Consider the following 26641-nt stretch of genomic DNA (forward strand, 5'->3'; position numbering starts at 1 on the left):
CTCAAGAACATAATTAACTTGGAATATAGTGATGTGAATAACTAGATCAATTTGAAATATATTAAAGGAAAATATTATTTTATATTGACATCATATATTTAAATGTTTATCAAAATCTCTAGTTTTAAAATACATTTCTTACAGCTGTTAAAGGAAGGGTATACATTTTCTTGTGACATCAAATAAGTTACTTTACTGATGACTTTGGGTAGAGAATTAAATTGAACTTATAATTTAAAAGGTGCCCAGTTAGTGATCATTTCATCAAGATATATATTCTTCCTTTCACTTAGTGACTTTATTGGTACTAGAAGTCATTGTGATCTTCTCATTTCCTATATTAATTTCTTAGTCCCCCTCAAGTCAGAAACTCCTAATTTTATTCTCATCTTATTTTTTTATCTTAGATGAGTAGACCACTTGAAATATTATTTCTTCATATTATATCTCTGAAGATAGTCTTTAACCTCCTTCTTTAATCTTGTCATTTCCCAGGGTCCTATCTTCCCTGCATTCAGGCATGTGTATCATATTTAGGTAGGTGACATCCAAGATTCATCTTTTCAGATAAACACTTAAGTCATCTCAGCAACATAATTATTCACTTCTGTTTATTCAAAAGATTATATTCTCTATTACTAAAATAAAAATCTTAGATACTACATCTTTTTATCTTCATATATTCTAACTTCCCATTCATTTAGTTTTTTACAGATAGTGTTTTTTTTTATTCAGACTCCATTTTCCTTTCTTTCTAAGTTAGATGTATTAAATCTCTTATTTTTGTCTTTAAGATAGTTCTGACCCTTGAAAACTACAAGCTGTTGTTCAAAAATCAGTCCTGTTTTTAATTTAGGTTTTCTTTCCTGTTCATTCCACTGGTCAATTCATCAAAAGAGTATTATTTAAAAATTTTTTACGTCTTATCATTGTTCTTACAAACAAGAATAAATCATTATTGTCTTTAGGATCCATTCAAAAAAAAAAATACACCATGCAGTGTAGAACTACTTCTTAATAGTATTTTTTTTTAAACCATCTCAAATATTCTGCTTTTGAATCAGCTTGTTGCATCATAAGTGTGAGATTACCTTTCTAGATTTTCCAAGGTGATAAATTTGATTACTATTGGGATTTTACTCCTTGGAATCATGTGAAACCTTGGAAGATTTATTGATACAATAATTTTCAATAAGTATATTAATTCCTTTATATTCTCTTTAGAAGTTTGTTGTTTTGTCACTTCATCTCTTTACAATCTTCCATTATTAAAACTGTGCTTTAAATATCTGTAAATATGAAGATGTTTCTTGAAATGTTTTCTATACATTTTCAAATATTTTTCTCAAGCTGACTTGTTTGGCACAACATTACACACTTAGACAAATTCAGAAATCCTTGAGGCCAATACCCCAGCACTACTATCAAGTTAACTTCAGCAATGCCACTATATACACAAGTAAAAGGAGCTTTAGAAGAGCTGTAAGGTGATGGTTGATTATAGAGAGTTTCATCAAAGATTAACTCTAAGCCAAACTCAAGTTTTCACAAACTCATAGGACCTCAGGATGGTTTATTCATTGGTTCATTTAAATGTTTACTATTCTGCTCATATCTTGAAGGTTTAGTCAGCACTCAATTCCGAATCTCCTCCCAGCACTGTTGGAAATCTAATTCAAATCTCTAGTAGCTGCAACGTTCTGATAGCAGTGAAATGACTTGTAGCTAGAGTAATTTTTTCCACTACTCTACAAATCACACACACACACACACATATATATGTGTGTGTGTGTGTGTGTGTGTGTGTGTGTGAGATGGAGTCTTGAACTATCACCCAGGCTGGAGTGCAGTGGCATCATCTCAGCTCACTGCAACTTCCACCTTATGGGTTCAAGCAATTCTCTTGCCTCATCCTCCTGAATAGCTGGAATTACAGATGCACACCACCACACCTGGCTCATTTTTATATTTTTAGTAGATGTGGGGTTTCACCATGTTGTCCAGGCTGATATTGAACTCCTTACCCCGTGATCTGCCTGCCTTGGCCTCCCAAAGGGCTGAGATTACAGGTGTGAGCTACCATGTTCAGCTATTGTTATTTTTTTGAGACAGGGTCTCCCACTGTCACCCAGTTTGGAGTGCAATGGCATGATCATAGCTCACTACCGCCTTGAACTCCTGAGTTCAAGTAATCCTCGTTCTTCACCCTCCTGAATAGCTAGGACTACAGGCTCCCACACCATTTTTTAAAAACTTTTTGTAGATGTGAGGTTTCACTCTGTTGCCCAGGCTGGTCTTGAACTCCTGGCTTCAAGAGATTCTTCTACCTCAGTCTCTCAAAGTTCAGAGATTACAAACAAGAGCCACTGTGCCCAGCGTTGAACTATTTAGATTAACAATACCTCTAAAACTTTAATTTGATCCAAAAATGAAATGTTTACTGAGAAATTTCCTCTGACAGTGGCATGAATGGTTAAATATTTCTACTCTTTTTGTGGCTTTATGTAGAAATTAGGATATTTTCTGAAATTAGACTTTATCTCATCATAAATATTATATTTATTAGGTTTTATCTCATCATAAATATTATACTTATTGGCTTTATCTCATTGTAAATATTATATTTCCCATTTTCTTTTTATTTAATTAGTAGGATTGAGGTCAGAAACTTCGATTTGAAAATCAAGTTTTCCATTTAAAAATCAAGTTTTGCTAAGAAGCTCTTAGCAGTAAGGATCTTTGAATCACATAAGAGTGCCCCATTCCCACTCCAGCTATGAAAATTCGAATTTTCCCAGAATTAGAACAAAAGGCCTTTGTTTTTCTTCTGGAACAATTGCTTGGCTAGTATCATGAGTTTTTATTTTCTCTAATCTCCTATCCTCCATCTTGTCAACCTCTCAGTTAATTTGATTTAGATTTTTATGCATAGAGATCTGACTAGTAAGGATATATTTATTTAAGCCAAATTTAGTTGTTATATATAGGAAGACTGATCTGTAGATGTGTAGCACTTATTTATTAATGCTGATGGATTCTTTTTCCAATGTTCAGAACTTTGTTAATCTGCAAAAGCATTCTCAGTAAATAAATGTAATGAGTAAAACTGTGATTGCCCATGACAATACATTTATTTTTTATAGACTTTTAAGGGTAAATTTTGGATCATAGCTAGTGTCAATACTACGTACTGAAAGGTGACCCCATCTGTTAGGAGTATGGTTGCTACAGAGGGGAAAGATGTTGCTATCAAATAGACATTTGCAAATAGTTGACCTACTCATTTTAGTTTTACAAAATAATTCTAAGAATGGACACCTGAGTTTTAATCCGGAGACTTCTGGCAAATTGCTTAACATCTCAGGGTCTATGCAATGGGTAAATAAACAGTACTCACTTCAGAAGGTCCTTGAGAGGAGTAAATGAATATATTAATATGTAAATTGCTTACAACAGTGCCTGGAACATAAATATTATTATTGTTTTATTCAGAAGTTCACTTATACTTTCTAATAAATGAAAACTTGTCCTTGCTAGTGTTCTCAAGTAATCAGGTATTAAAATTCATCATTCCCTACCGAAGTTTTGTTTTCATTTTTATTTTGCAGAAATAGGTGGGAAGAATGAGGTCATTACCTGAATGCCAAGTAAAAGAAATAATAATAGATTTTGCTACCCTGGAGGCTAACAAAAACAATAAAATAATAAAACTGAATTGTCATTTCTAAATTAGAAATTAAATGCACATTGCATCTGCCTAGTTGTATTTCCCACTTTTGATTTATAATCATGTTTAAGCATCAAAGAAATAAAGGTGGCCGGGCGCGGTGGCTCAAGCCTGTAATCCCAGCACTTTGGGAGGCCGAGGCGGGTGGATCACGAGGTCAAGAGATCGAGACCATCCTGGTCAACATGGTGAAACCCCGTCTCTACTAATACAAAAAATTAGTTGGGCACAGTGGCGCGTGCCTGTAATCCCAGCTACTCAGGAGACTGAGGCAGGAGAATTGCCTGAACCCAGGAAGCGGAGATTGCGGTGAGCCGAGATCGCGCCATTGCGCTCCAGCCTGGGTATCAAGAGCGAAACTCCGTCTCAAAAAAAAAAAAAAAAAAAAAAAAAGAAATAAAGGTAATATATTTCTTCTCCCTACCTTAGATAATGACATAAGCAAACACCGCCTTCACTTTTCTTTTAAGCCCTGTCCTCTCTCTCCAGAAGCTTAGAGAACACTAGTCCAATTCAGACAGCGCTGCTAAATAACCAGTTATGTAGTGAAGCAGGGATGTGGCTCAGACCTGTTTTTAACTAATGTTTTCTCAGAGCCTGTATTGTCTTTCCCAGGAGATTGGGCACTGAGGCAGAAGAAACCTCAAAATAAATCACCTGCCATCCCATTACTATTCAGGCTTCTAAACATATTTTGCTTTTATGTTTTTAAAGAAAAGTGAAAATGAAAAAATTTGAGTGGTGTTTTACTGCGATTAATGATTTATATAAATTAAAGCTGCTAGAGCAAAACATTCATATTCATTCACTATAGTTTATTAACATCAATAAATATAATCTGGCTTATATGCATAAAATATGCCATATTGCCCCAAAGCCTTGCCGTTCTGAAGGATTATAAAATCATTGGTTGTAAATATTAAGCAGCTCCTAATACAATCTGACATCTATTTATGAAATTTGCAAAAACAGTTAATAATGTACCTATGGTACTTGCATAGCTAACAAATCAGAGTAACCTATATAACAAATTATTTTTATTTTGAACAAGCATTATGCTGATATGAATGCAAATATAAGTATTGTATGACATAGGTAAATTTTTCTTTTGAGAATTTTACCATTATATTTATGTCCAGTATGTCTATAAGTTTGTTCTTTATGTTCTGTGTAAATGAGACAACAGTGTTCTGTTTATATATATTTATTTATTTCCTATGTACATGTTATCAATAGAGACAATCAGAAAAGGAACAATAAAATAAAGATGCCTGTGTTAGGAAAATCAATTTAATAACAAAAAGGCAAAATAGGCACAGATTTTTAAAGTGAGTCAAACAGATAATTAAACAAGGCTGTATTATATCCAGGTTTTTAACTCAAGGAAACCAAATAACTTTCAGAGTTAACTCTCTATTCAAGTCGCAAAATGAAATATATGAAATATTGATGTCCAGTCAATCTGGAGCAAAGGTTCTTGGCTATTAATTGTTGGCAGGATCTGAAAAAGAAAAATATTTGTAACGCTTACTCAGCGAATCCTTCTTACGCATTGCTTTTAGTTCTGTCTCTGATGTACCTCCTCCAAGTAATCCAGTCTCTCACAGCTAACTAAACAATAATAAACAGTTTGTATTTATTATTATTATTAACCTAAAGCTCTCAAAGATCCTTTTAAAAAGAGAGGGTTTTTAAAAATCTATTTAATTTCCTTATTTTTATTGGTTTATTATCATATTACCTTACATATTATGAGCAGTATTTCTTACGTCTCCTATGAATCAACCACACTGCAGTGAGCTACCTTGGTAAATTCTAAACATGAGTGCTATCGAATGTTTCCACTTAGCTCTAAAATATTACTATTTGTTTTATGTAAGTTACTGAGGATGTAATTTTTTAAAATTCCTTTTTTTAGAGCTAAGAATGAAGATTTCAACTTAAGAGTTGCTGGCGTTCTTTTCTCTGATGGAACACAATATGCCCCTTATAGTTGTTAATAAATTTGCTGTTTCTCCTTTAGTCTGTTTGTAGTTATTTGCATATTGTACTCTGTTCATTATTCATTATCCATTTTCTTTATATTCATGAAGACACTGGGTTTCTTGGTAGTTAAAGTAACTTTTCCAAGATCACGTGACTACCTAGGGCACCATCTAGATTCCAAACAAGGTCTTTCCGACCACAAAGCCCTACACAGGATGACAAAAACATTCATTCTTTTCATATAATGTCAATTTTTCATGAAGTTGAAGATTAGAATATAGATATAGTCATTTGAAGGAAGTATTTCAAAGTGACCTTTATTATTATCATCTAATATGGAAAATAGGTATTCTTAACAGTGCAGTTATTCACATCTTTATTTCTTAAATTCCTTCATTTATTATTTATTTACTTCCATTTTATTTTGTTCTAAGTACAGTATTTTAGAGTTGATTTATCCTACTCATGTAGGGGGAAAAAAGCTCAAAAAAAACTGAATATATGAGGATATAGATTGGCAAACCATATAATACTTTTACAGAATTATTTGATACAGAATATGTTGAATTATTATATGTTATTGCCCAGTTGTAGGGCTTAGATTGTCAGAAGAATTTCATTGTCATTCTTCTTTTCTTTCCTGGAAGCTTTCAAAGTATTTTATTTGTAGAATCTTTCTTATTTTAATTCAAAACTTTATATTTCAGTACAAGGATTAACTTTTGGTGAGGGCAAAGAATATATTAGAAAAACAGGTAAATAGCTTTTCTCTATAAATATGTAGTAATAGAAAAGATATAACTGTTCCCAGATCTTTGTACTCCTGAATTTGATATATTTTGAAGCTGCATCCTTTTCTGTCAGGATAACACTTTAATGCCTAGAATAAGTGGAATACATATTGCAATTGAAATTTCAGAAATAATGTTATAAATTAAACTTTTTATTATTTTATTGCTAATTCTGGTTTTAACAAAAACTATGATATGCTTTATAATTCAAAATTTTAAAACAAACAACATGAACTGTGTCTTTCATCTGGAAAAATGTTCCTGCTAATACTATAAACATAAAGGTTGTGATGATATAAATACCATATGTAATATTCAAAGTTAATTCTAACAGTCATCATTCATTTAAATTATTTTTCTAAGAAATAGGCTGTATGAATTTTTGTCTGATATTTTGAGGTAAAGGGGAGTTAATTCAAGTACACAAAAAATTAAAACGTGAAAGGAGGATATATGTTTAGCAAAGAGAAAAAGGCCTCATTGGAAAAGAAGTACTTAAATTGTAATGACCAATAACTGGGTAGTATTCGATTAAATTAGCTCCTGTTGAATTGCATACAAAGGCTTGCATTTTACATAGCTCAGCTTTATACTGCATGACATTTAAAAGTTTAATTGTTTATATGATAGCTTCTTCTATGATTTTCATAATAAGCTTTCTCCATAATTTGTCATAATAAGGAATATGGCCACTTCAGAATGTAAGACAAGTTAATTACCACAGTCATAGAAGGTAATTTACAACCCTGGAAAATCATTGGAGAATTAAGAAAGATTTGAGAGGATATATAGATTGAAGGAAGATAGTCAATCTTGATTTAGAAAAATGGAAACAATATGTTTCCTGAATTGGCCTCGGTCTAAATAGAACAGAGCTGATTATGATCATAGTATAAAATAAGCCTTCTGCAACATTATCAAAAATCTCTTTATTCATGGATACCTTATTTGAATTCATGTCTATTTTGTTCAGACACACTGTTTTCAAATATAGGTTCCAATTTAAAAGCTCAAATTTTAGTCACGACAGACCTTCTGCATGTAAAATTATATAATATGGACAATGCTAAAAATACATGAATAATGAGCAGTGAGTTATACTAAATGTCATATTTTTTTCACTTTGGTAAATTATTTTATCTTTATTAATAATACTTTCATTTGTTCTGTATTTTGTTTTATTTCAGCACAAATTCACAAGCAGTGTGTGAGTAAAAAATAAATATAGCTATAGGATTTACTACATACCATTAGCACTATCAAATAATCTGATTTAGAGGAAATGAATTGAGTTGCTACTGTGTGAGTGACAAAGATAGATATTTTTTCCTAAGTGCCTTTGATTGACTAAAAAGAACTGTGGTTTACTGCTATTTTGCCTGTGGTTAATCAAAATTGACCCAGTATTTTCAGACTCAGTATTCTTTGAGTACTATACAAAAGAATTCAAAATGTCCAAGTTAAAAGAACACAGAAATACATGGTTTTGACTACAAAAGATGAGCTTTAGAGATTAATAAATGACTAATATGAGTCTTTCACTTCTGCAAACCAACCACTTTCTCCATTGTGAAGCAGATTCACCAACAATTCTGAACTTCAATCCTACCACTGTTGACTTAAGCAGTTGAAAAACCTAAAATCTTTGAAGAGCTTTGCTTTCTAATTAATTATATGCATAATGTCATTGAATATCGAATGATGATAATTTTCTCATCTGCGATATGATAAGTGTTGTGTTGAATAATGTGGAAAAATATTAAATATAAAAAACACCTTAAAACCTTAAAAGTTATAGTTCAGATTTTAGATTACAGAAGGAGTTTTTAAAAACCAAATAATAATGATTACAATCTATAAGCAAAGGCATATAAAGTTCTTGTCTCAAATTGAAACAGTACTCATAACCCGTAAGCCATTGGGAGAAAGTGTAAACAACATGTATAAAAAACAAAATGCTAGTGCCCATGTTATATAAAGAATGTCTACAAATTAATATATGAAATTCAATCACCCAATATAAATGTGAGCAAAAGATATGAACAGGCAACTCACAATAAACATATGTAAAATTACCTACCTCTCTAGTAATAAGAACTGCAGAGTATAACAGTGATATGAAATACTATTTCATACTCTGATTGGCAAAAATGCCGGTCTGACAATACTAAATCCTAGCAAGAATTTGAGAGAATAAGTGCACTGCTCATGGGAATTTGAATTGTACAAACACATTTGACAGTTTTGGCAATATGTTATTTCAATAAATTGAAAATATGCACACAATATGACCCAGCAATTTGACTTCCAAGCATTTATTGTAGAAAAACACATGTGTCTGGACAAGAAGATACATATGTAGCCAATTAATACAAAATAAAAGCAATCAAAGAGGTAACTTCTAGGGTTCCCAACTCTGAAGCTTCAGATTTGTATGTTAAAACAGAGGCAATACCTCTGAATTCAGACTATTTCATTTCATATTGAACTAATAATAACTTAATCTGTACTTTAGAGAAAACGTGTCATTTAAATCCATATTAATGGATTCCCAGTGAATGAATTAGCTATTAAAAGAAGCTGAAGTGTCTCCAAATGATTTGAATGAAATTTAATAGGCAGGTTGATTAAAATTTAATAGCAAACTTGTTGGCTATTAAAAGTGCACAGTGTGATAAATCAAGATGTCAGCTCTTCGATTTATGGCTTTACAAAAAAAATGAAAGCGATCTTGGCATTCAATAAAATATTTCTTTTTTGGCACTTTGTAATTTCATTGTTTGAATTAAAACATAATCTAAAATTATGGTTTCTGTGATTTTGAAACTTACATAACTTTAAAGGCATCATGTAGATTCTATTCATTGTTTTTTTTAATAAGTCACTTGGTATTGATTTATATAGCTGTCCCTACACAGTTGAACTAATTATTTCCACTTTCTATAGATTGTTTATATGTGTTGATATTGTTTTGCTATACCGAAAAGCAAAAAATAGTAAACAAAATACTTAAAATAGACAATGCCTATTTACTGTAATTCTGGAAGCCTCTTTTGCATATTTACTTTCTTTTTTATTCATTTATTTTATATAATTTAATTCAAGAATATGAAAATAAAATAATTAAATATTATCAAAAAGCATATGGAAAGATTAATGAACTACAAGGCTCCTAATAAAGTTGAAACATTTTCTGAGGAAGAGGATCCTAAAAATTTTTTGAAAATCGTGGCTTTAAATATGTTTAAATAAAACTACCAGAGGTCATAGGTGACCTTGAGTAAATCATAAATATTTTGGCCTGTGATTCTTTATGTATTAAATAATGGTGTTAGATTAGATGATGTTAAAAATCTTATTCAGTTATAACCTTATTCTGAGTTACAACCTTTCTCCATAATGCGATCTTACAGTCACTTAGGTGATATAAATGTATCATATATTTGGAGTACTTCGAATTTACTTTTTCCAGTTTTCTTGTTTATATTATATTTTACTCGCTAAGGAAAGAAACCTCTTATTCCTTTATACCAGTCTTCTTAATTATTTTAAAGTAAATAAAAGCTGTTGGAATCTTTCATCAGAAGAAAGTGCAGACACGTGAATATGCACAATTTAGCATACAAACATACCGAAATCATTTTACTTGTGATTTTGAGGATTTCCCAACTTCATAGATACAATCTCCCTGTGAAAGCTCCCTTGCTTTACATACACTGAAGTTAGTTTTCTAATGCCATAGAAAATACAACCATTAGAAAGACTGTTTTTACCTATAGAAAAATAAAGTCTTCACCTTGGGCCAAAATTAAGGTCTGAAAGCAAAAATAGAGAGATATCACTCAGTAGTAACTCTGCTTTATGCAATACTCTAATTTGTATACATTAATATATATATATTGCAAATGACTTCATAAGAAATGTTATGTCAAGACAAAGGAGAGAGAAACATGAAGGACTGGATTGGAGGATATTAACGAAAAAAGAACTAGCAGAGTAAAACTATTTTATTAGGATCAAGCAAACAGAACATTTGGCATCTTAAATATTTATAAATATAAGAATTTGAAAATTGAGGCATATGGCTATGTGACTATTGATGAATGGTTGATGAATGGTTGGATTTCGTTAGTTTATTAGATCACAAAGGTTTTGAATGCTAAAACTTTGGTCATTCAATATGATCAAACAAGTATGTAAATACAATAGATTTTTTTTTTTTTAATGAAGTCTGAGGGCAGAGTAGAGTGGCAATTCAAGTTATTTTAAGATCTTTTCAGTATACTTTCGTTAGCCTGCTGTCACGAAGAAGCGTTATTTGAATTATGTTTCTAAATGATAGATTCAAGCCAGATCCAACTGTCATCCTTTTTCAGATCTGTTTCTTACTTTACAGTTTCAAAGCACACCATTCAGCCTTAGATTTCCAGTCCTCAGTTACATATATTACACTGAACCAGCCCAGGCATTGCAGTCATTCAGGGCCTCCCAGTGTCAAAACACCTGTTCTATTTTCATAAGGAAAGAAATATCACGGTTTTGTGTTAAAACTATACATTTGAAAAGAGTATGACTCATTATTGCATTCAAAATTCACTCATTCACAAGTTTTATATCAATCTAGATCTTCAGGTATAAATAAAATAAAAAAGAAAAGAACATTTCTTAAAACGACTGTGGTTTTAACTGAATTTTTTTCAGTGGCTTTAGGATATGACTTTCTTCCAAATATGTGTTAAAGAAACTTCCCCAAGTTTTTCAATATGGAATACGAAAATCGTTTTTGCTTTGCGTCTTACTTTTATTAGAAATAAAAATTTTGTGCTTGGCATTCTACTGACAACCATGTTAATGATTCATATATATTGTTTTTCTTATTTATTTATTTATTTATTGAGACAGGGTCTTTCTCTGTCACCCAGGCTAGAGTGCAGTGGCATGATCTCAGCTAACTGCAACCTCTGCCTCCCAGGCTCGGGCAAATCTCCTGTGTCAGCCTCCTGAGTAGCTGGTACTACAGGCACACACTGCCACGCCTGACTAATTTTTCTGTGCTTTTAGTAGAGGCAGGATTTCACCATGTCGGCCAGGCTGATATCAAACTCCTGACCTCAAGTAATCCCCCCACCTCAGTCTATCGAAGTGCTGGGATTACAGGCATGAGACACCATGCATGGCTTGATACATATATATTGTAATTCAATCTTAAATCATTTTGCATGGCTTTATTAGAGGGCTAATTCTTGTTTCTGACAGCAAATAAACAAGTATGACTAGACCATAGGTAGGAGTTTGTGAGTTAAATAATTAAGGAACTATTGTTTCCACATAGCCACTTTATTTTTAAACTCAATTTGAGCTTTTTATTTTGAGTCATGGCAGGTAGTGAGTTGTTTTTTGTTTTGTTTTGTTTTCTGTTGTTCTGCAGTTAGTGTTCAGGTAGCATTTTGTATTTCCAAATAATATATGATCGTTTATTTCTGCTTTTAAAATTTAGATAGTAGAGTACCTGGTATAGGATTAGAAGAAAATAAATCACATTAGGACCTAGACAATTGACACACTTAAAAAATTTTACTAAAATTATAAGACTACTCACAATGGATAAAATAACTTTGATTTAGTTTTATATTTTCAAGGTGCCATCGATTTTTAAGTTTTTTTAAATTAATTAAACAAATATTTTTTGAGTTATAGGAACTATCTAGATGCTTGGCATAGAGCAGTAAAACCCCCTGTGTATTCATTTTTCCTGGTGCCTCCATTTCAGTAAAAATTAGCACATGAACATTCTTTTCACATATGTAATATTGTAACTATCTCCTCCACCCCAATCCCCAAAATTCACCATCGTATTTATGTCTTCAAACCGACTAGCCAGTAAGCCCAACTTTTCAGCTGAAAAACAGTGACAGATGGTCTGTAAACACTGAACTTCTTGGAAGTCTTCAACAATTTCACAGCTGTTAGAAGGGAAATTTACAAATCAGAAGCTGGTTGGAAAGAAGAGGAAGAGACAGGATAGACAGAATCCGGGGAGATAGTATTAGAAGTAAAAGTGACCTAAGTCAATTGGGGAGACAGCCGAAAGCAAACAGAATAGACTTCAGCAAAGATAAGAGAAAAGCAGTGCAGCTACAAAGAAAAGACAAAAGTAACTTTGCACATAAAGGTGAAGACAACTTTGCCCAAATTTTTAGTTAAAAGATCTAGGTGTTGGGGGCAAGCTGGGTTTGACATAGTCAGTGCTACTGTTCAGATGTATAATTGAAATGCCTACTTTGTGAATGTGGACTGTAGGAACTATGTGATAGTACCTTCTGAAAAGTTGTGCTTGTTTGGGATAGTGATAGGAAGAATGTCCTCTTGAGGCCACTCCAAGCCCTGAGTAGTCATGGAAAACTATTGAATTCTTACATTAGATGAATCAAATGAGGGATAATTGTTTTATTACTCAGACATATCCCTTACTCTTTCATACTAACAAGCCCACAGAGCTTGTCTGTGTCTTTATACACTTTGCACAACATTAATCATCAAATTCCATTTCTTTCTTTTTTATTTCTATTGCTGAAGACCTCATATGAATTATGACTCCATTTGTAGAACTAAAGTTAGTTTCAGAAGCAATAATTACATTGATTTCAAATGGTGCATGAAGCATGAAAGTGAGTGCTAGATAGTAAAGAAGCCAGTGATTTTTAAATAGCGATTCTTCTGTCAGGAAAAGGTCCTTAATAACCTAGGGTAAAGAGGAACATGCAGTTTCCTTAAGAGTTTTATGTTATGTTTTATAAGTGTTTATATGGTTTCAGTGTAAACAGCAGATAGATCTCCAGTGATGACTGCATGACACTCATTATGATACAGATCAATAACTGATTCTGTATTGCATTGAGATGTGAAGAAGCGTCTTACCAAAGCCACATTACTGAGACTGAATATTGTTCCATATAGCCACCATTGTGTCATAACACTTTGCTATATAGTATTTCTGCCATTGTTGCTGGATTTTCCAGCTTTGCAGAAATAACAGAAAAATAAAATGAACTTTAGAACTGTCTTCTCAGATTAATAGTTTCACTGATCAAAGTACTTTTAAAATACATTCAAAATGAGAAAACACTTAGAAAAACTGAAAAGGAAATTGATGCCAGGCTAGATAGAACCATGTAGATTATTTATAAAATCTTTGATAGTTTCATTAGAATTCCATTATGAAACTCCTCTTTTTTTGTATGATTAATCCTTTTTTGTTCTAGTATTCTTGGCTTTTTAATAAACTGAGGGATAAACACAGAAACCAACAAGTTGAGTAATCTGCTTCTTGCTTGCATTTGATTCTTCCCAATTCAATTGTTCCTTATTCAAAAGTGCATTTTTCTTTTTGTAAATTATCTTTTTTTAGATCAATATAGAAAAAAACATATGCATTTAAGACAAAGAAACATTTTACTTTTGAAACTATATGAAGCAAGGAAGAAGAGTGGTGTGCAGTCTCCTCACCTTATTGTTTGTTTTGCAGTTAGTTCAAATGAGATAATGTGTAGCAATGAAGGGAAATATGGAGAGATGCAGCTGTAAGCCTTAGCCATAAACATCTCACCCCCTTTTGTTATCTTTGAGTGGGTATAAAGAATTTGGGCAATTATATGTAAGATTTTTATGCTAGTTTATTTTAACTTATACCTTTCATTTTCTATTTAAATGCTATTTAGAGTAATTTTAGAAATTATTTGTATTAGAACAGTAATTTTACTTTATTACTTGAAAAAGGTCTAGAATAATAAATATGAGATGAGAAGTATAATTTACAGATAATTTGTTTTAATATGATTAATCTTAACATCAACAATATAAATGTTTAAGATGTACTATTTTTTATTTTTTGTCTGAAAGGCACTATAATAAACTCTTTTTTTTCTCATAAAATACCATATATGGTTAATTCATTAATGGAAAATAATACCCTTATAGGCCCATTACATAATAGATTGAAAATCTGCCATTGTACTATGTAAGAACATTTAGATATATATATTGTGTATCTTCAGAAAGCCATTATTGAACACTTAGTAAGGGAAAAATTCTGTGACAGTTACATACTCATTCTTGCAGGAAATACAGGATGCAAACACATGAGGTGTTTCCTGAATGAACCAATGCCTTCCAACTCTAGGGATCTGACAAGTGATAATGTCCTTTCAATCAAGAGGTGTTCGTTTTTTCAATGTCAAGGTTAAGACATTCGTAGTTGACTGATAATTTACTCTGACAAACAGTTATAATTTAGAAAAGATTAAAAATACTGTCACCCAGTCTTTCCTTCTCATTTTTGACATTTTTTATGAGTTGCATTTTTTTGTTTCATTAATTCAATACAGATTGCTAAAGTGCTGGGATTACAGGTGTGAGCCACTGTGCCAAGCCTAGATTGCTTTTTATTTTGAGATAATTGTTGATTCACACGCTGTTGCAGGAGAAAATACCCAGAGATATTGTATCACTTATCCAGTTTCCCTCATACCTTGTGAAACTATACTGAAACACCAGAATATTAATACTGATACAATCTACCACTCTTTGAAATTTCTTTAGTTTAACCTGTAGTTAATTGTATTTGTATGTAATTAGTTCTGTGCAATTTTACCTACAAAGTGTGTGTTTAGGCCATCATAGTGAAGATACAGAGTAGATAATTTTATCACCACAAGGATGCTTCATGTTGCCTTTTCATGACAATACTTACCTCCATCCTCCATCTTTAACCTCTGGCAACCACTTATCTCTTCTCCATTTCTATAATTTTGTCATTTCAAGAACGTTATATGAATAAATGGAATTACACCTGTCACCATTTGGGATTGACTTTTCTTACTCAATATAATTCTCTAAAGATTTGTCCAAGTGTTTATGTGTATCAGTAGTTCCTTTTAGTTGTTCAATAGTATTTTGTGATGTGGGAATACTACAGATTGTTTGACCACTCACTAGTTGAAGGAAATTTGGGTTGTTCCAGTTTAGAGGTACTACAAATCAAGTTGCAATGAGCATTCATGTACAGGTTTTTGTGTGAACATAAATTTCCATTTCTCTGGGATAAATGTTTAAGAATCCAGTTGCTGTGTATCATGGTAATTCCACAAGTAGTTTTATAAGAAACTGCCAAAATGTTTTCCAGAGTGGCTGTGCTATTTTACATTCCCACCAATGATATATGACTGTTCATTTCTCTGCATCCTTGCCATCGTTTAATGTTTTTCACCATTTTTATTTTAGATATGTAGTAATATCTCATTGTGGTTTTAACCTGTATATCTCTAAGGCCAAAAACAATTTGTTTCATAAGATTATTTACCACCTGTATATCCTCTTCCACAAAGTATCTGTTTATGCCTTTGAACCATATGCTAATTGGAGTGTTTATTGTTGTTATTAGTTTTTTTATGTTGACTTTTGAGAGTTCTTTCTGCATGCTCGATACTAGTTATTTTTTGGATTTCAAATATTTCTAAATTTGTTTTACAAATCTGTTTCCCAGCCTATAGCTTGTGTTTTCATTCTCTAATACATATATTTAAATTAACGTATACCTGTCTGTTCAACATGACTATTCCCATGCAATTTGTATTTTTCTTTCCTCAGTGACTTTTTCTTTCTTTATCATCTAACACAAATATACAATTCTGTCTGTTATTTTCATACATATCCAAAGTATATTTAATAAAACTCCTCTGATCTTTTGCTTCTTGGTTAAATGACTTTGGAGGATGAAAAGTTGCAACTCGTACTGATGGTGATAGAAACTAAGAACAAAAAGTATTCACGAAAGAGTGAAAGAATTTAATATTGTTCCATTGCTGTGTCAAAGTTCAAACAACCAGTTGGAAAATGGAAAATGGAATTATATATATGTATATTGCGTGACATCATAAAGTTAATAATTTATTTAAAATATTTAAAAATAGCATCTACATGATTTTTTATCAGATTCGTACGATCACCAAATTAGTATGCTTGCCATGGTGTACTAATGAGTGATTATATTTTATGTTATTTCATCATAAATGATTCTTCTTCATAGAATTTCAGAAATGTCAAATTCTTCTGTTGTGTCAACAGCTGCTCTCCAAATGAGTGTTTTATCATAAATGTTGCCTTTTACCCTTTTTTACTTTCATTGGAAATAACCCAATGGTTTCTGTGAATGAGGGAATCTTATGTTTAATTTTTGCTTTTCTTTTTGTGTTTTAAACTTTTTTTCTGGCTTTTGTTTTGCGTTTTGTTTGTATGAATGATTAGATTTTGCTTTTTTTCATTTTCCTTTTAATTTTTAGCAAGCATGGGAATATATTCTTGCATACACCTTGGGAAAGAGAAAACCTTAAATGTAGCTTAATCAACATTGTAAATCATTTTCTGTCTTTCCCATTGACTCAGATATGTGCATTGTTGGAACTGTGTGCTCTAAGTGGCATTTTTTTTTAGTCTAGTTAGCTGCCTGCCTGTAATCAGGACTATATCAATTGTTGTCATTCTAAATGTTTCCTTTCTTTTTTTCAAACACATTTGCCTGATTGACCTTTTTTTTTTTCTCTGTCTTTCTATGGGGCTGCTCCAGGAGCCATGGCTAATCATCTTATAAGCAATGCTCTGCTTCGTCCGCATGGTACTAACAATCCCTATAATACATTGCTGGGGGAACCGGCGGTCTGTAACAACCCTTCTGTCAGCATGTACAACGCACAAGGTGTGCTGGAGTTTATCTTAATTTTTTCAAGTGAGAGTCCCATTTTATGTAGCTTTTATGGGCACATTCTATTTTTCTTTCTCCTGCCTTTCTTTGTTTTGGAAGCAGACACGCAGACTCCTTTCGCATTCCACCCCTCTTGGTGCTTTTATTTTCCATTTTCCTTAGGTTTTCCTTAGTAAGAAATGGATTCCCTCTGATAAACAAATGCCTGATTCATCAATATGTGTTTGTTTCTCCATGATGTTATAAAACGTATTGTGGTTTGTCAGTACTTTTTTTGTTGTTCATTTATTTTTATATTAAATACCTATGTATTTATTTTGAGAAATGATATATTTTCCTAAGGTAAGTAAGATGAAAGAAGACTTGATTCAATATTCTTAATATTACAAGGTCAAGAAAATAAATCTTACTTTGTTATACCATAAAGTCCACTCTGAGCACAAACCATTAGTCCTGATGAAAGCATTTAAATCAACTCTGGGGAAAATTACATTGAACTAAGCAGTGGAAGATAAAAATACTGTACTGGCAATAGCAGCTTGGGTTCTACCTTAGCTCTGCCATTGTCAATAAGAGCTGGCTCAGGCAGGTCATAAAATTGCTTTTTCTCCTGTGGCTACACGTTAAAAACAAAGCTTTTGAGTATGGTTCCTCTGTCCATCCTCCAGCTTGAAAGTGATCCAAAAATTAATTGTATCTCAGGCAAAAAAGAAAAAATACATCATATATCTCTTTAAAACCACTTACAATATAAGCATTTGGACATTGTTTTACCTTTCCTGAGTATAAAAATGTGTTAAGGACACAGAAAACTTAAACTATATCATATATAAAGAGACCACAAGAGAAAATTATTCAAATAAAAGTTTTATAAAAGTCTTAGTCAGTGATCCTCTTACTTAAAATTATACTTGAAATAAAATTCAAAGTTACAAAGAGACTTCCATGATTCTTTCAAGTTGAATGTGATTGGCAGTATTTAAATTTTCTAGGCAATTTTGAATAAAATTTCTAATATACTCTTTGGAAATCTTTGGATTTTTTTTCTTTCTCAGTCACAGGTGAAAGGTTAGTAGTGTGAGTGTGTGCAACTTAGTGTGAATGTGCCATTGCAAAAAAGGATATATTTGTTTTAACAGGGCCATTGTGTGTCTAAAACCATCTGAGCTTCCCTAGGAGGCATCTTGCCAGATACAAAGGATGATTTTAAATTATTTCAGAAACACCAAAGTCAGAAGTGACTTCAGGAATATAGTCAAGATGTTTGTCAATACAGTGAAATAATTCAGCTCACTTTCAATTTCAAATTTCTTAAGGGATATATGTCTTTAGAATCAGAAGGCATAGAGCTCATTGAATTCGCTTTACATCATTGCTGACGTTCTGTCAGTCTGTGCTTAAGTATTTCCTCTAATGGGGCCCATCACACCTCAGAATCTCATATATTCTATTGTTGAAACACTCCATTTGTGATATGTATATTTTTTTCCTTCCACTAAGCTGAAATTTTTCTCTGGCCTCCAGAGTAAAGAAGAGCAAAGCGTTCTTCTGCTGTCTGAGGCAATCCTTAAAATGCCTGTAAACAGCTAACCTGTCTTCCTTTAGTCTTCCATTTCCGTAATGAATCAGAGCCATCAATATGAGAGTTTCTGGGTCTTTCTTCTTGGTTACCCCACCTAAAGTGTCTCTTATATCTCAATGTCCCTATTTCATTGTAGGATTCAATGAATTATACATTACCCAATGCATCAGATGTGGTTTGGCAGGACAATTTGTTAGACCTTATAAAAGCTTGTTTTGTTTTGATTTTTTTTTCTTTATTTTCCTTAGGACAAGTGACAGGTAATTGAATCATTATAAACATGTTAACATGTGCTAACATATTAGTAAATTTTGAGTGATGTTAAATGAAGATTTTCACCCTATCTGGAAATTAAATGTATTCTACATTTATTCACTCTACACAGAAGAGTCATACGTAATGATTTTAAAACAAGTAATAAACTTGGACCATATTTTGTTTAGCTTTTTTGCTAATTCAGATATAATTTCTAACTTCTTATATAATGAACAAGTAACACTTATTAATCTATATGGTTTTCCTAATTCAATATTTGCCTTCTTGTCTTACTTTATTTTTACTGGTATCTTAAAGTAAGAGATTTTTCCAAGGATGGAATACTTCTATAAAAACTATCAAACTACAGTTCTCACAATGTAAGAATTTTAATTAATACTATATTGATACAAACTTTTATTCTTGGGATCTATGGTAATTGCTACTGAGATTATCAATAAATACACCAAGGATTCTTCTGAATGGATTTGCCTTTTATTCAAGTAAATGCAATAACTTTTACTGACGTTTTAAAAAAACTAAATAACTTTATTAATGTTTTTCAGAGTCAGAAGTGGAATTTAATGTTTTAATATTAAACAACACTATTTAATGTTTTAATATTTTTTAAGATGTTAAAAAACTATGGTAGTGCTTAAAATAATTCATTTTTACCAGTGACCAAAAATAAATCTTGGTGATTGTCATATTGCTACTAATCTTATACTTTCAGATGAATGCACTTATATTCTTACTGGCAAGGTGAAATCTTACATGAAATATAGGTGGCTCGGTATGTACTGGAGTGGTTTATGTTGAATTACCACTTGGTTCTATTCTATGGGTCCTCTGGTTCAGTTGCACCAATGCTATCCAGGCATAGAAGCATTCTAATTTAAAGTATCTCTTCTTGGTTGTAACACCCTTTATTTAAAATATGTAAAGATATGCTTATTGTGTCACTGAGGCATAGAGCATTAGGAATGAAGATGAATAATATATTTCTATTATACTGAATTCAGATTCTATCTGGAAATATTTAAAATTTCATGCAGAGTACTTCTAGACCATTATCTTCTTGTCATTATTAGGAATTTAATTTTTGTAAAGATAAATCTCATTATACAAAAATGTGTCAACAAAACATAATTTAGAGAGGAAGTCATGATTTTGCTAAAATAATTTACATTTTAAAGTAATTTAATGTAATTCTAAATCTTTAAAGAAACATAGTTGTAGAATGGGATATAGTGAAGAATGTATTTTAGTTGGTAAGAATACAAGATCATTTTAGAATGTATATAAATAGATATTCTGCGATGGTTTTCAAAGCCTAAGGCAGATGTGAAATGAAGGAGATTGCAGCAGACAGAATTGGAAGAAGTCTGGAAGACTTTTTTTTTTTTTAATCCCAGCTCTGCCATATTAGCAGGGTGGTGTTAGATAAAGGCTCAGCCCCTCTGGGCTGCAGGCTCCTCTTCTCTGAAAAGTGGAAATTGAACTTCAGTGATAGCTCACTTTCCAGTTCTAAAATGTATTGATTTAAGGAATGAGCCATAATGAGCCTACAAGCATTTACATCTCTTGATACACTGGCTTGGCTCTTCCTTTCAAATTCTTGTTCTAAAGCTCTTTGGAAACTTTAAAAGAGATTTCCTCTGCATTTTGAAATGTTGTTGATCTTTTTGCTGAGAAGCAAATCAACCTTTAAAGTATCAAAACTGCCTCTTTAAACTGTCATTAAATTATAGTAAGTTAGAACCCTTTGAAATGATCTGGCACAGTGAATTTGCTGGTTTTTATTTTATGATATTTTACTCTTTTTGTAAATAAAACCAGCAAGAACAACTCTGTTAACCCGGTTAAAATAAGGGTTTTTTCCCCTAAAAAAATAATTTTGATAGAATTGTTTTTTAAAGATCAACTCTTATAATGTTTGATTGCACATGATTGTGCAACAATCCAAGAAAACTTAATATTGTTGGTTGCATTTTCCCCCTCACATTTTCTGTATTTAAAATAATAAGTAAATTTAACCATTTTGTCTCCGTAGTTACACAACTTTTGAATATAAGCTCCAAAAATGACAATATTGATCAGTTTTTATTTAAAACTGCTAAAAAAATTTATATATTTATAATGAGGAAATAACTTTTGTGCAGGAAAAGAGAAGATACATAAGGTGGTAAAAAAAAAGAACACAATTATGAAAGTCTTCAACTATGGTTTCTCTCTGTATAAAAGCTTCAGATCTTATTAATAATTTTACTGAAAACTTTTGAAATTAAATAATATTCCTTGGAGCAGGTATACTCTAACATACACACACATATGTGACATTGAAATATATCAGTGAAAATAGTCATGGTCTGCCCTCAAATTTTTACTCTCCTTGGTTTATGTGATAATCTTAAGTGTGTATCTGTTTGAAATTTACAAACGGTGGAAATGCTTATTAAAGACTCATTATATTAGCATGTGTTAAGGGGGTTTTCTTATTTTCTGACTAACATTTCAGTATTTTTAATTATGATAAATCATGTAACCCAGACTCATGAATTTTGGGGCAGTGGAAATTATTTCCTTTGACTCTTTTTTCTGCATATCATCAATTTGCTTTTTACTCATGTTTCTTCTACTGTCGCTGTAAGCTTACTTGTTGTTTTTTCTTTCCTTTTCTTCATGCTGTCGTTTAGAGCCCTACAGAGAGACAAGTATGGGAGTAAAGCTAAACATTGCATATCAAATGTAATTTTTTTTAGTTCACTTTTATTGCATCACATATAGATGATGTAGTTATTAAAAACAGTTCATCTCACAATTTAAAAACTAAAAAGCCTATGAATCGACTTATATAAATATATGTTAATAGAGATTAGACGCTTTTGTTGTCTGATTCTTTTATTCTGTCACATAATCAGCATAGTTGTTAAGTTTCATGTAATGTTTGTGTGAGTTAAATTGTTTTTAAATCAAGCATTTATTTTTGCTAAGTAATTCATAAACTTTTAATTTTTATTAGTACATTCCGTCATAAAAATGTGTCACGTGCAACATATCCACTTTATTTTACAATGGCTGTTTACAGCCCTCACCTAATGCATTGACAAACAGAAATAATAAATGTGTGTTTCAATGCATCAGCCATTCAATCATAACCATCAAGCATACCATAACAGCTTCTGCAGCAGCTATCACCCATCACATACAGCCCTTTAAGAAGCATTTACTTTTATTTTTTCTTAACATTGTGGATTTGTCTACAAGATATAAAATGAAAATAAATTGCTTCACCCTATATCTGTGATGGCTGCTTATTAATACATTTTATGCATTGCTAATTTTGAAAACTGTGTTACTGGAATACAGAGTATGCCTCAGGAGTCCAAATAAAAATTGACATATTTGAAACACATCCTTTAAACGATTAATTAACTATTCAAGTTGTTATAAATAACTGCATCACAGATATAGAATGAATGCTATATTTTCACAAGTTAGCAATGTATTAAGAAGTTTAACAGAATTCTACAATTAATTTTTCTGTAAATAAACACACTTTCTTATTTACCAGTATTGGTTAAATGTGTTTTTTCATTTTGTAGTTGCATTTGAAGTGATTTATGAAACTATTATAAATTCTTGGATTTCTGTTCATTCAAGGGAATGCAAAAACCTTGAAGAAATATGTGGTCAAATTTATTTAACTGCAGCTGTTTCTTACCAGAATAAAATGTTTATATTCTTTTAAACCCAAACTTTAACGTGCACACAAATCCATCACTCATTATATAATGGTAACATTAATACTGACACAATGTTTTTAGGAATCAGATACCTGTGTCTTTACACATTCTTTTGTAGTATTTTCTAATGACCCTAAAAATATCACTTATGGGATAGTATATTATAACAACCAAATTGCTTATAGCAGAAAAAATTTAGAAAGTAAATTCAAATACTTTTGTTTTGAAAATTCCTAGGTGTAAATTATTTTTATGTGCCATTTATTTGACTAAACATTATTTCATGACCTCATCATTCTGACAAATTTAACATAATCCTTTTGTGGTTTTGTATATAGGGATTATTTTTAATCTTACAAAATTTAATATCAACTTATTAGACACTGCTTGTTGCTTTTACTCTTGACCAGTATATTAAAAGTACCACATATGAATTATGTTAATATTATACCTATTTTGATGTTAAGATAATATGTAAAATTAAAGGTAATGAATTATTTAATTGACTTTGATATGTATAAATTGAAAGCTATGAATGTCTATACCAAAATTTTATGTTATTTTTCCAAGTTATAACTAAATATACTTCAAATAATATCAGGTAGTGTTTATGTGGCAATTGCAAATTTATAATCAATAGGTTTTTTAAAATTCTTTTAAAGATCTATTTTAAATATGATTTTCCCATTTATATGATTTCAATCACTGGTCCAATTATACACATATATAGATTTAATAGTATTTTCTGTTTCCTTCCAAATATTTTATGCTTAAGTAAAAATGCTAACAATTTATACATATTTCATAGTTGATGAATGTTTTTGCTTTTGTGTGTGTGTGTGTGTGTGTGTGTGTGTGTGTTCTTTGGCTTGTTGGATATCAATGTCATAGTATCTTGTAATCTTTTTCAGAGGGGCTTCTGAACAATGCCAGGGATACAAGTGTCATGGATACTCTACCACTGAATGGTAACCATGGCAATAGTTACAGCATTGCCAGCGGCGAATACCTGAGCAACTGTGTGCAAATCATAGACCGTGGCTATAACCATAACGAGACCGCCCTAGAGAAAAAGATTCTGAAGGAACTCACTTCCAACTATATCCCTTCTTACCTGAACAACCACGAGCGCTCCAGTGAACAGAACAGGAATCTGATGAACAAGCTGGTGAATAACCTCGGCAGTGGAAGGGAAGATGATGCCATTGTCCTGGATGATGCCACCTCGTTTAACCATGAGGAGAGTTTGGGCCTGGAACTCATTCATGAGGAATCTGATGCTCCTTTGCTGCCCCCAAGAGTATACTCCACTGAGAACCACCAGCCACACCATTATACCAGAAGGCGGATCCCCCAAGACCACAGTGAGAGCTTTTTCCCTTTGCTAACCAACGAGCACACAGAAGAGCTCCAGTCACCCCATAGAGACTCTCTCTATACCAGCATGCCGACACTGGCTGGTGCGGCCGCCACAGAGAGTGTTACCACCAGCACCCAGACCGAACCCCCACCGGCCAAATGTGGTGATGCCGAAGATGTTTACTACAAAAGCATGCCAAACCTAGGCTCCAGAAACCACGTCCATCAGCTGCACACTTACTACCAGCTAGGTCGTGGCAGCAGCGATGGATTTATAGTTCCTCCCAACAAAGATGGGACCCCACCCGAGGGAAGTTCAAAAGGACCTGCTCATTTGGTCACTAGTCTATAGAAGATGACACAGAAATTGAAACCAACAAAACTGCTAACACTTTGTTGACTATTCTGAGTTGATATAAGCAGTGGTAATAATGTGTGTACTCCTAAATCTTTATGCTGTCCTCAAAAGACAAACACAAACTCTCAGACTTTTTTTTTTAATGGGATTTTTAGGTCAGCCCAGGGGAGAAAGATAACTGCTAAAATTCCCCTGTTGTACCCCATCCTTTCTTGTCCTTCCCCTTCAGATGAAGACTTCATTATGTTAATGAACAAGATACGAAGAAAATGGCACTCATTGTGGCCTTGTTGAATTATGTTGTGTATGGTTTAACATCTCTGATGCTCTGTTACTAAAATTACAAGGACCTGCTTTTTAAAAGGCCAGAACATTTGTCTGAAATTAGTAACAATGCTGCATCTAGATTGGAGTGATGCACAAAACAAATATAAAAGCAAAGCAAAACTGTATCACCTAGTGGTTTTGGTCACTCACAACCTGAATTCACCACAGCTGGAATAGCTGTGGGAAACAATAAAACAACAAAATTAATAATGAAATGGAGGGAAATTCTAGAATTATATGCTAAATGCATATTTTATGATTTGCTGTATTAACTGATGATAAAACTAATGGCAGAAAAAAAGTTGAACAATTTCTATGTAATGTACAGATACTAGCATTGCACATATAGTCTGCTTTCTGTTCCTCCAGAATTTGAGTCCTGTTAATGTAGTAGGAAAAAAAAAAAGGAAATTTTCTTTTTCTTTTGTGCTGGTCTTGCAAGTTTGTCTACCAGTAAGAGAGCAAAGTTTCCTTCCTTTCTTCTCTTTCTTTCTTCATTTTTTTTCTTTCTTTTTTTCTATTTTGCCTTTTTTTTCCTTTAAAATTTCACCTGGCAAAAAAATAAATAAATAAATGAAACTATCACTTTATAAGAATCATTTTCTAGTAATGCAAACAAATTATTTTTTACAAAAAAAAAAATAAAATAAATAAGACTTCCTTCCCTCACTATATATCTTTATGCAGTCAGAATATTTCCAACAGTGTTTTTTTGCAAAGTAGAGCAGGACAAACTTTTATGTTTACAGGGCACATTTGTTGTAATGCAAAGCATATTTGGCAAGCGGTTCATCACCAGAACACTAGCTATGATTCTAGAAGTCAAGAGGTGTCTATAGAACTAGTGGGGCCTCTGCATGTGAAGACGGTTTTCCATAGGCATTAAATGCTGAATACTCAGTCTGATCCCCTAGTGGGCACCTGCACTACCAATTTTTAGAGGAAATTCACTCCCTCGTAGTAAGAATTGAAAGGTCAAATTATTTTGAAGTGATTAAAAAAAAAGTCTTCTGTTTATTAACAGGAAATTTTATTTATTTGACAGGATTTTGAGTAATGTAGAAATACAAGAGGTAAATTAGCAGCACATAAATTTTTTTTTTTTAATTTATGATCCATTTTGTATGGTCTCAAAGTTGGATGACCTCATTACTAATATTTGTTGTAAAAGTGAAACTTGTTTGCCAACCAATAAACAACTGATTGAGATTTAGAAGATATTGTATTGATGTATGTACTATATGATTAATTAGTCTTTTTATTTTTCTCGCCTTTGTTTCCTTCTGTTTTCAATACATAATCTTTGCTAATCCTCTGTGGCCCAAATGAGCCATGCAGAAGAAATCAATCTGCCTAGATGAATAACCTAAGCACAAAATCATACAGGTTTGCAGACAAAGTAAACCAGAAAAAATGGGATGGGCATGTTTATTTTGGCTGAACTCAGAGGCATAACTTAATTTTGAGAAGGTTAATATATATGTTAATATTTGCTTATCTATAAACCAGCTGCAGTCACTATGCTTACTTTAAAAACCATATTCAGTCAGAGATGTAAATATCAAATTTGAGGGCTGGGTGAGTCATATTTTTTCCTCCTGTGTACATTCCATTTTGATGGTAGAAATTCAGATTCACTCAATTTGCTAAAAGCTGCAAAGTGAATACTCATTTATAAAGATACAATAAGACTTTATTTGTGTTTTCTTTTCTTATTGTATGTATGAGAGAAATAGGAGAATATAAATCAAGTT

At 32.1% G+C, this 26641-nt stretch overlaps 1 protein-coding gene across 18 annotated transcripts in view; it reads left to right on the forward strand.

Annotated features, from left to right (window-relative positions):
* Nucleotides 1–25487, forward strand: part of ADGRL3 (adhesion G protein-coupled receptor L3) — an 837546-nt gene extending 812059 nt beyond the window's left edge. For 7 of the 18 annotated variants that reach the window (XM_064367451.1, XM_064367460.1, XM_064367472.1 and 4 more), the window contains one exon: nt 23755–25487. In XM_064367451.1, coding sequence (XP_064223521.1) covers nt 23755–24554 — 800 coding nt within the window. In that variant the 3' untranslated portion in view covers nt 24555–25487. Of the gene's footprint in view, nt 1–17125; nt 17445–21793; nt 21846–23754 lie in introns of those variants that run through there. The other 11 variants (XM_064367447.1, XM_012453251.3, XM_064367453.1 and 8 more) reach the window with 3 other exon arrangements.
* Nucleotides 25488–26641: the final 1154 nt, after the last annotated feature.

This window comes from Aotus nancymaae, unplaced genomic scaffold, assembly GCF_030222135.1.
Source record: "Aotus nancymaae isolate 86718 unplaced genomic scaffold, 86718_ANA_hifiasm-v0.15.2.pri h1tg000006l, whole genome shotgun sequence".
Lineage (NCBI taxonomy): Eukaryota > Metazoa > Chordata > Mammalia > Primates > Aotidae > Aotus > Aotus nancymaae.